General features: G+C 36.2%; 1 protein-coding gene across 5 annotated transcripts in view; it reads right to left on the bottom strand.

Moving 5' to 3' along the window:
* Positions 1-12,245, bottom strand: part of LOC145683939 (endoglucanase G-like) — an 81,239-nt gene that overhangs the window by 27,860 nt on the left and 41,134 nt on the right. For all 5 annotated transcript variants that reach the window (XM_081755639.1, XM_081755637.1, XM_081755638.1 and 2 more), the window contains one exon: positions 918-1,013. In XM_081755639.1, coding sequence (XP_081611765.1) covers positions 918-984 — 67 coding nt within the window. In that variant the 5' untranslated portion in view covers positions 985-1,013. The remainder of the gene's footprint in view (positions 1-917; positions 1,014-12,245) is intronic.

Genomic DNA, 12,245 nt, shown 5'->3' with positions numbered 1-12,245 from the left:
TGCATTTTCCCCTACACTTGCAGTTTGTGCCGGTTGTTTTGGCTGGAACAAGAACGTCTGCTGAAGTTATAAACTCTTCACCTCGACGCCTTGCCAACTTTTCCATCTCCGGTACATGTTTTTCTTTGTTAAGTCTACTCTTTTTACGGCTTGGTTCACCACTGTCACTGTCTGTTTCTGACATTGTTACTAGGTTAAAGCAAAGAAACACTAATAAACTTCACGACACTACTTTTCGCAATGATCTTTACTTTCCACTTTAAACATAACCAACACGACCTTACATAACGCATGACTGAGCACTAGCGCTGTGGTGGGTGCCTCCGCTACTAGCAAGGCTATGAGTTGAAGAAGGGACATATTCCTGAAATCTGTTCCTTCTTCAACTCAATCGCATCTACATATTTTTGGCAAGCTCATTTGCAATAATGAAATATGTTTCTTTTTTTGCTCAATGGATGTAGATACGTCCAAAGAAGAGAATGGCTATCTCAGTTTAATTTGTGATATTTTTGGAATGTGTACCTTTTTCAACTCACCCATTCAATTAATGATTTATTGTAATTTAGTGCATTTTATGCCAATGATTGTCCGCATGTTTCCCTTTTCTGTTCAAAGATTTGTTACGATATTCAATTTTTGACATTTTTGTTCCCTTCCCATGTGGCAATAATTCTTGGACCAAACCTAATGTGCAGCAATATATTCAGCAATGTGCACTGAAACCTAATGTAAGCTAATTAAATAAAACATTAATCTAACTCACTAATACTAATATTATAACACAAATGGTACGTCAAAGCTACTACGTTAAATGTTCTCATATATGCGATCATTAACTCTCATGAGATAACGAACTAAAACCGTAGATAAATCATCAAGTATTACGTTGCAGTCTGTTGTATGTACTTCCTTACCTGCAGCATCATATCCGTCCTTGTTGGAGATGTAACCCCATGCAAGAATTGTTATTGTGTACGCCATAGGGAACCCAAACTTAACGAAGTCACCAGCTAAAGAGTAAATAAAAATATAAGATACTGAACATGTTTAAAAAGCTATAGGCTAACCATACACACTTAAAACTGTCTTATAAACTAATGATTCTCTAGTCTCTGTAAAATCAATCACATGTACGTACATTGAAAGTGTTTCATGGCACTGCTCTTAAAGTACTTGAAAATTTGGAATTTTTTAATACTGTACAATCATTACTTCAGTTTTGTTCATACTCATTTTTGCAGTATCATTCCTAGAGTTCAGTTTAGCAAACAAACCTCCTTTATATATTTACCCTCCGTGTCTCCACCCAGACAAAAAAATCTCAAAACCTTCCTGATGGATCATGATCAATTTTGACCAGAATGTAGAGATTAAAATTTAGAAATCAAGTCCATTGATGCAAGTGTTAACCGAAAGTGATAGAAATCAACCATTTCCAGCTTTAACGTTCATCTCAATATAGCACAAACGGTCTGAGATAGCGAAAATAAGTTTCCTGCAATCGATTAATCGTCTCATGAACACATTTCATCCCCATCCTTACCTGCCTACTAAAACCGGAAGTGATAGAAATCCACTGCGACTTCCGGTTTCAATATTGATCTGCATAGAGACAATGATAAGAGATAACTAGAAGCATTCTTTTAAAATCAATTTAACGTTTAAAAAATTTTCTCTCTTGAGTACACCGTAGTTTAGTGGTTAGAGTGTTGGTTCGATTCCCAGCCGGTGACTCCCAATTTTCGGCATCCACCCAGTGTCGTGAGGCAAACTGGGGAGTCACGTGAATAGAAAACGTGACGGGCACTAGGTCTAGAAAGCTCCTGATACACTTGTTAAAGACAGAGCGACACAAAGCTATGAACCACGTGTTCGTACCTAGGCTGGACGAAGTTCAGCCGATCGCTAACAGATGGCGTTCAAGCTGCTCAAACTCACATAAAAGGCTGTTACACCTAGTGGTTTGATTTTTAAGAATATTCTCTCCTAACCCTCTATTCGAACCGGAAGTGGCAGAAATAGAAGACTTCCGATTTTAGATTGATCGTTACAGAATGAGCTCCCTCGTGGCTATGTGAGAGACGAGGCTTTGATTCCCGGAGGGAACTCATGTGGTTCAAATCTCACATCGATCTGTAGATACACGTCTCATACAGCCTCGTTCCTCAAAGTGATGCTAAACTCACATCAAATCCAAATCGTTGTAGATTAACAACTGTAATAGATAGCTAGAAGCTGTTTTCTGCAATAAATTAAGTATCCCAACCTCCATTGAAATATTTTATTAAAGCCGGAAGTAGTAGAAACCTACTTCTACTTTGTTTTCAATATTAATGGAGAAAATATCACTCCACATAGACCAAACTTCTTCATGTGGTGTACACGTGATATTGCTAGTTGTTATCATTTAATTATGTGTCGTAATATTTTTGCTTCTCATTTCTGTTCATTGTATCTTGATTGACTCTAGATCAACCGTGTTAATGCATCTCCATTATGTCTATCATATATCCAAAAGATATTTTAGTTACGAGGAATGATCAGAAACTAAGGTTACATGGCTGATATTTCTGGAGTTTCGTCTCTTATATATTAATGAGAAGTGTGTTACATGGAGTTGGCAATTGTCCAGAGTTTCAACCACCTACGGCACTAGTTCGTAAAAACAAATGGCGATTCATTTGGAATACTGGTCTCGCGAAGACGTCCGCTCAATCATTCGATTTCTGTGGGAGATTTTTGTAACCACGTCTGAAATTCACCGGAAGCGCGTAGAGTTTTACGGAAAAACTGTAATTCTGTAGACTGGAATACGAAATTTTATTAGTAATTGCAGATTGCCCAGTTTTCTTGTAGTATAGATACCTTAACAACCTTTTCTGAATTGCTTCTAAATGATTGTTTTGAGTTATGTATTTCGTAGTCCAGATCACTAAGGCGTATTCCATCCTTGATATTACAATACTTTTAAAAAGAGTTCCTATAACATCAATGTTTGTAAACATTTTCGTGTTTCTTATAAAAGAATCCTAGTTGCTTAAAAGCGTTATGTGATACCAACAAAGTATGTTTATTAAAAGACATATCACAATTGAAAGTAATGCCCAAATCTTTATATGTATATACACGTTCCAATGCTTTGTTCTGTACCATGTAGGGTTTAATTTTAGTTGATCTTTGTTTTGAAAATATCATAAATTTATACTTCTTGGTATTAAAATATAATTTATTTTCTGTACTCCACTGATATACGGTGTACATTATTTAGATCTTCATTCAGTTTCGGTACATCCTGGTTTTCCTGTATGTCTTTGTATAATTTTAAGTCGCCAGCATATAATAAACATTTGAAATATTTAACATATTTTGGAAGGTCATTTATAAAAAGTAGGAACAATAAGGGTCCTAAGTTTGAGCCCTGCGGGACACCGGAATTAATATTATAACTAAACGATCTTGTGTGATTAAAGTATACCTAGGTATATGCTGTTTTTTTTTTTTTTTTTTTTTTTGATGTAACATTTAAACAGTTTTAGTAAACTTTATGAGAATCCAAAACTTGGAGTGTTTTAAGTAGTATGTCATGATTAATTGTGTCAAATGCCTTTGCAAAATCAATATATATTGTGTCTACTCGTTTGCGATCAGGTATAGCTTCATGAACGAATTGAGTGAAATTAAATAAATTTGTTACCGTCGATCGTCCAGGGTAAAATCCATGATGGTTTTCACAAATATAGTTCTTTACATGGTTAAAAACACGATCGTATAATATTTGTTCTAAATCTTTTACTGGTGCACAGATTATGGCTATAGGCCGATAATGTTCTATTTTACGTTTAACCCCATTTTTAAAGATTGGTGATACTTTAGTAATTTTTCAGATTTCAGGAATCGTTTCAGTTTTAAGTATTAAATTGTGAAGTATAGACAGTGGTTCTAGTAATATTGCCATTCAATGTATTTCCATTTAACGACATACTACCATTTTCACTATTATTATTCTTTTGTTTACATTTTATATAGGACCAGAAAGATTTTACATCCTTCTTAACCTCAATTTCGCTTTTCTTAATATAATGTTCATACGCCCTACGAATGATTTTTTTGTTATCCCTCCTTATCTCGTTATACATATTTTTATTATGTTCTGAGTCTGAGTCTTTATACCAGGTATATAGGCCTATATACGTATTAGGGTGTTCCTTATTTAGGGTAATATCGAGTTGCGATACGCACACCAGCTAAATGTATTCTGTGTGACAGCAAACACATATTAGGAAAATACCAGCTCTCTATGAGAACGTTAAGCCATGCCGACTTGACGACAAAGTCATGAAATGACGTTTCCATATTATAATATCATTTAGAATGTCGAACCGTGATAACGGAGAAACTAAAAGAGACAGAGAAACGAAACTTTGTACGAAGGAACTAGAGAAAGGACGACATCTGCCCATATGTTGACAAACCTCACCGGATGAACAGTGTTTCCAATCCAAGAGAAAGTTGTGTTTCTGTAAATAGAGTGACCTAAATTAGATATCATCATAGGAAGCAGCAATGAAAATAAAGACAAAAGAGATGGCAAACGCAGATCAGTGTTGCAAACGTTTCGAGAAATAACGTGAAACTTGTGTTATATGCAAACGCTGTGGCACACACAGGGAGTGAGGTGTACTAACGTTTTGTACACCTTAAATTAAATATTGATAAGAACTGTTTTCTGGCTCCAAGTTTAGAAGGGTCCGTTGAACAGTGTTGCCGTCAACAGAAGAGAAAAATTGAGTTTGGAAAAGGAACAAGAACTCGGAAAAGGTCACTAGTGTAGTATGATTTAAAAATATAATGCAAGGCGGTAGAGCATGAGAAGCAGTACCGTAGTTATGTGAGATCGATAAGTCACGTACTGACCAAGATATTCCGTATCCTGTTAAGGGGATCTCCTACCATCTCCGCTTAGGTTTCTAACTCTCCATTTGATAACATGTAAAATTTAATATGGTAATTTCTAACAAAGTATTGCAGGTAATAACTTGAAATTTTTAATACAAATACACAAGACCCATATAAATCCAACCACGGTCTCCAATTTACGTTACATGCGTTAGATTAATTGCAATATATTCTTCAGTAAGTTTGGCAACAGAGAATAAAAAGTATGCTGCAGAGGGGAGAGGGCTGACCATCTGTTTGCTTGTTAGCTGCTTTTAAAAGGACGCTCTTACCAGAAAAATCACGTTGTGATTCTCACTTCTCAGTGGTTAGAATGGTCTGGACTGGAAGAGCCCAAAACCTCTTCTTTCTTCCTTTCACGGTTTGTTTGTTTCTTCCACCCCCTGCTGTCACAAGAAGACAACTTGTTTCGGAAAGCACTTTGAATTAGTAGCGAAAAGCCAAACTGAATGACACCACGGACGGATTAAAAGGAGGGGCGGTCACTCCCTCCGAGAACATTTGAATACTTTGAATAATCGGAGTAAGAAACTAGAAATTGCGTAATCTAATAAGAAAAGTTTGTTGAAGTATACAAATCAAGACGCATTTTAAGTGTCACAGCATTGTACTCTCATCCCCTCCCCTCCCAATTCCCTTCTGAAGAAGTTCTCTTTTGTTTCTCTGTTCCATATTAGCCTTTACACTTACACTTTCATTATCCAGTATTGATTTTTACCATACCATCTGCACAGAAGGCGAATAAGGTTTACGAGTCATTCCTGCCCCCTTTTTTAAAAATTGCTAATTATAATAAAATTTATCGAAAACAATTCATCTCAACGATAAAGACTTATACACATTCATTATTGCAATTTTAAAATAAACTCGCCGCCTGTCGCGTATGCTAGCGATCTAATATATACGAATAGATGAAAAGTTAGTTTGAAGCGTATTGTTTTTCTGTAATTAAGTCCGAATTCATATTTGTTTCTATTGTTGCATCGACAAAAGTGAGTGCTAAATCGATTTAGGCTCGTTGGTCTTTGCGAGGTCCCTCAAGATGCAAGGCCGTGGGCAGTCGCCCACCACTTGAAACGCCTCTGCACTAGAGGTCTGCACGTGCTCGGGCCTACAAAGAATGTATCACTTCGGGCCTGGGAGGGGTTCGGGCAGTAGCGTCATTTCAGATTTGGCTTGGGGGGTCAAGACCCCTTGATATATGTAAAATTTCGCGTTTTTCACTGATTTACTACTATGCTATTGATAAAATTATATAAATCTCAAACTCGGGAGGGGGGCAAATGCCTCTCCCTGTCCTCCTAAATGACACCCCTGGGTTCGGGCTGTGAATTATTAAATATACAACCATATTTCTCGGACTTTTTCGGGCCTAACTTTGTAAATATAGTGTAAAACGATACAAATTGCACCGTTCTTTCTGGAGGACTTTTAAAACACAACTGCAAAATCAAACCTCGAATTGCTGTAAATAAAAATACAATTTTGCATTAATAATTAAGTTTCTGCAATTCGGGCTTATTTCGGGCTCATTTGATTATCACAGAGCCAGATTCTGCAATCCGGGCTAGGGCCTAAATGCTAAGACATATTTTGGACTCGGGTCGGGCCTCACATTGTAAATTCACAGGCCGGGCCCGGGCTGAAAATTCCGGCCCGTGCAGACCTCTGCTCTGCACCCGCACACATTCCTTCCTAGTCCAGAAAATTTCCTCCCCTCCGCATCGTCAATAATGGTAAATTTGTTTCTCGTATATTTGCTTATTATTGTAAGAGAAGTTCAAACCAGAACTCTAAAATTTGTTCGTTCTCTGGGGTAATGTGAGTAATGCAAATTAAGAAAGATATGCGTAATATACAAATGTCAGAAAAACTTGATATCAATTTGATTAACCTTTTACGTAATGTTTATTTTAGAAATAATAAACTTATGTAAGTATATCGAGGCATCTGAAATTTAATGTTAAATAGTGGCGATTGAGCCAGAAGGGGCGTGCACTATTCAGTTAGTCAAAGAACTCATATATGTAGCTTGAAAACTAATACTATTTAAACCAATATTGAATTAGACAAATTTGATCACCCTGGCCACAGAAAAGGCGTCACCTTCTATGGCCCACCCATCGCATGATGGGAATGAAAGACAGAGGAAAAAAAAGACAAATTTGTAAAAAGTAGGATAACCATAATTGGAAATAGTGTGTGTATTTTTTAAGGAGGAAACCCAGAAGTACATTCTCGATATAATAGTAATAGTAATAATAATAATAATAATAATAATAATAATAATAATAATAATAATAATAATAATAATAATAATAATAATAATAATAATAATAATAATAATAATCTTTCTCACTTCAATCATAGGTTGAAGGAAATTTTATGCGCAAGAAGGAAATTTTAAAACTTTTCTCTCCCCTGGGAGAGCTGTTTTATAATTTGATAAGGTCTCTTCTTCGTAACTGCATCTATCCCTGATCGGGCCGCGGTGGGTCAGTGGTAGAGCGTTCACCTCTAATGCATGGCGTCCTTAGTTCGATCTCAGCTCGCACCAAGTGAACTTTGTGGAGGACAAACACCATGTGTGTGGGGTTTCTCGGGGTTCTCCCGTTTCCTTCCACTTTCTGCATTCCAGCATTTCCTTCTTTTCACAACATCACTAGAGCTCCTTTAACCTACCAGGCATAACTGTGGGACGTAAAACTTACAGATTTTTCTATCCTTGATCTTCCACTTCCAGGTTTTTCTTCTGCCTTTTCCCCTATCAACATGGTGATCCAATCGGAGTGCCGAATAAGATGTCCAAGCATGTGTTTCTTTTTTTTCCTATTATCTTCATGATCTGTCGTCCTTCATTAGCTTCCTTTAGTACGTCTTCATTCCTTTTCCTTATACAGTATTATTATTATTACACAACCACACAAAATAAATAAAAGTTCTGTGCACTGGACCCCAGGGTATTGATTCGATGTATTTTGGTACCCAGAACCCAAATTTCGAAACTCCAGGACGATTTGAGCGTGTCAACTTTGTTTTATGGGCGAAGAACGTAAGTGCTGTTTTACGTTTGCTTATGTTTATCGCCCATTTAAAAAAATATCACGGTCAATCGTCTTGGGGTTTCGAAATTTGGATTCTGGGTACCAAAATATTTTGAATCCATACCCTAGGGTCTGGTGCACAGAACTTTTATTCTTTTTGTGTAGCTGTGTTATTATTATTATTATTATTATTATTATTATTATTATTATTATTATTATTATTATTATTATTATTATTATTATTATTATTATTATTATTATTTTCCATGCGTACATTTTCTCGAAAATATCCTCCCCCTAAGAGATGATCAACAATTCATTCCTGAATAGTACTCAGCTTCTTTTCCTACTAATGACTATTTAGGAGTTTTTCCTTAGCTGAATCTCGTTATATTGTGTCTCCATTGTACGTAGAATAGGATTCGATTGCCAGTGTGAGCTCACAACTTCCGAAGTTGAGTCAACATCGTGAAAGAAATGGAGAACTATCCGAATAAAGTGGTAGCGATCTCTGGCCAAGAAAGACGAAAGGATTGTTTGATGTCATTGCACTGATCACGATCTTCTAGGTTGTGAATGTTTACCAGCTGGCATGTCCAGGCCCCTATGGGCTGTATTGCTGAGTTTAGATTTTAGACTAATAAACAGCTGTCTTTAGAAAATAACCTTGTAACACAAATATGATAGTCATGAGTTCCGAACCATCGTGTTAAGTGGTATAAATCTCACTTGGGTGGTAAAATTTGTTATTAGACATTCGTGGAAATCAACTGCTCTGTTAAAATATTTCAGTTTTCTAACATTGTTATGCCTAATTATTATTAAGCATTAATAATTAATTATTATTAAGAAGAAGCTGAAAATCGAGAAACATGGAAGAAATATTTCAAGGTCCAAACTGAAAATTAAGAAGAAACGAAAAAAATCTCATCAGTCCCAGGACCGGCCAAAAGGCAGAATACTTAATAATAATAATAAGAAGAAGAATAATTTTAAAATTTCGTTCTTGATTATAAGAATACATTATACATTATAAAAGTCGTATACAAAGAAATGTATACATCCTAGAAATAGTATATACATATCAACGAAATACCTTACTACTGTCAAACAACATTTGTACTGTGTATACATTTATATTAATTCTATAGACTGTCACGTCTTTTAATTACGTGGCTCCCCAGCTTGCCTCACAACGATGAGCAAACGCCAATGATTTGAGTATTCTAGTAGGGAATCGAACCTAGAATCACGCGAACAGGAGTCAAAAGTTCTAACCACAAGACTATGGAACCCCTTAGTATGACGTTATGCTTGAAATTCAAATGATTCTACCAAAAACAATTATCAACGAAATAGTTTATTACATCTCTAACACATTACATTTATACTGTGCATACATCTATATTAATTACATTATGAAAAGGAGTAGAATGACTATATGCCTGAAATTAAAATGATCCTACAAAAAGCATATTTTTCAACGAAATACCTTCCTATTGTCATGTATACGGGTAATTTTATTCGTGGGTGGAAGGAGGAGTCGCCCGAAGTAAGGAAGAAATACAATACTCTCCTATCTGATAATTGAAATCATGAATAAATTTTATTATTATTATTCTTTCTGTATATGTTCATTTTCGAGTTAATCATTCCATATCGGACTCCCGAAGAAAGAAAAAAAAACTATCGAAACAACTTATTGACCGTGCTGATAGCGACTACTCCCCGTCACGACACCGTTTTTCAGTTTTGTTAGTGTTAGGAAAAAGAAGAGTGAGAAAGAGTAGCAGAGGGAGGCAGAGAAGAAAGGAAAAAGAGAAAGAATGAAGAAAGATAAAGGATTGGAGGAGAAAGGATTACTGGATAATTCAGGAAATAGAGTAATGAACTTGAATGGTTATTAACGAAGGATCAATTCCGAAGTGATCCGGAAATAGACACATGTCCATAAATACGAGCCTGATCTGGGTCCAGGCGACTGCACAAGAGGGAGTTGCCCAAACCCAGCCCAAGCTAGGTGAAAATGGAATTTAATTGGTTGTAAGGTAATCCTGAATGGTAAATATTAACTATCCAGTCTCTGAACTCCATACTCTGAGATCAACCACACATATGAATTAGCTTGGCGAGACTTCTTTTTTGGAAGGAGAGAGTACCAAATTCTTTTTCTCTTTGATTCCTTCATTTTGTCACACTTCTTGCAACACAGATATTATAGCACAACGACAGTAGAATTTCCAGTAAGTGCATTTTGCAGTTCGTTTCAAGACTATTCTAAAACTCAAGGGTCACAAAATCACCCTCCCCTCTTTCCCTTTTCGAAGGGATCTTTCGGGGGGAAAGGTGAAAAATGTGGAAACAATTGGATACAATTACTAAGAACATTTTCCTTCTTCCTTCACAAGTCTCTTGTTTATGGTCATTTCGTCTTGTGTGATAAGGCGGACTTCAGAACACAAAATTGCAACGCTCCAGATTCCCTACCCAAATTGTCACGCGGTTCGTATGTCAGTCTTCGAGTTTCTTCAAAGAATGTTACATTATCTGCTATGAGATCTGCAAACGATCTCCATTGTATAACTGCTATCTCGATAGAGGCAGTGGACAAAACTGAGGACAAAGCTGCCCAAAACAAGTTTTTGACAAAAAAAAAAAAAAAAAAAAAAGGAAGAAACAGAGACAACATTTGTTTTTAGCCAGAAGCGCTCATAAATCACTACCACGTGACGCGAAGACTATTAGGGCTAGAGGTTCAGCAGAGAGCTCTCAATTCCTGGAGAAATTCTATCCTCTACGTTGCCAAGTGTAAACGGAAGTATACATTATAATTAATCTAAATTGATCTGGGGCATTAAATCAAAAACAGAAACCATGAACATATAGGTATTGCTGTTGGAAAATATCATGGAAAATTTTGAGACGGTAAGTGCAATATCTTGTTAAATATTCACATAGAAATATCTACGTGTTATCTTATAGGGATCCTGAAACACTTGCAAGTGGGTAGACATCCCCTTAAAGCTGAGAAGTAAGGTTTGCAAAAGATGGCAATGCTGCACAGTAAGTTGGAATCCTGACAACCTGGTCAAAATACGAAAACAGCGTGCAATTTGCATGGGTTTATGTACTCGTAGGTTTTCAAGGACGCTGATAGCAATGATGACGCCAAAAGTAAAAAGTTCAGAATGGCTTATCCAATTTGATGCACAAAATATGTTCAGAATGTCCCAAATGGGCTGAAAACTGAGTTTGTTATATTTGTGAGGTCTATAATAACGTTTTGGATGTCACATTTGTAAAATTCAATATGCGGAACCAATACGGGGTAAAGTAGGCGTAAATGGCCATTTGGATAATTCCGGAGGGAATTTGCCCCGCATATTGGATCCAGTAATAGAAACCAGTGCCTGTTACTGGATAGCATTATCACTTTCTGGCTCAACTCCGCACTGGTTTCTGGCAAAACGTTATTACCTCACTCCCTGTGTGTGCCATGGCGTTTGCATATAACACACGTTTCACGTTATTTCTCGAAAAGTAGGCAACACTGATTTGCGTTTACCGTCTCCTTTGTCTTTATTTTCATTGTTGCTTCCTATGATGATATCCGATTTAGGTCATTTCTATTTACAAAAACACAGCTTTCTCTTGGGTTGGAAACACTGTTCATCCGATGAGGTTTGTCAATACACGAGCAGATGTCGTCCTTTCTCTAGTTCCTTCGTACAAAGTTTCGTTTCTCTGCCTCTTTTAGTTTCTCCGTTATCACGGTTCGATATTCTAAATTATATTATAATGTGGAAACGTCATTTCATGACTTTGTCGTCAAGTCGGCACGGGTTAACGTTCTCATAGGGACTTGCTATTTCACTAATACGTGTTTACCGTCACATAGAATACATTTAGCGGGTGTGCGTATCGCAACTCGAAATTACCCTAAATAAGGAACATCCTAATATATATATATATATATATATATATATATATATATATATATATATATATATATATATATATATATATATATATATATATATATATATATATATATATATACAGGATGTTAATGAACTATAGCGATAAACTGTAAGAGGTGATTCTTTACATCAAAATAAGAGAGAAAGTGCATATGTACCTGTTGGGAAAAGTTCATAGTTTCAGAGTTAGGGCTGTCCAAAATCGCGAAAAAGCCAAATTTCAACATATCCTATTTCGAATTCCAGAAACTGTGTATGGCGG

The sequence above is a fragment of the Thermobia domestica genome, chromosome 4 (assembly GCF_964235325.1).
Source record: "Thermobia domestica chromosome 4, izTheDome1.hap1.1, whole genome shotgun sequence".
Taxonomy (NCBI): domain Eukaryota; kingdom Metazoa; phylum Arthropoda; class Insecta; order Zygentoma; family Lepismatidae; genus Thermobia; species Thermobia domestica.
This window is presented reverse-complemented; position numbering and strand designations above follow the sequence as displayed.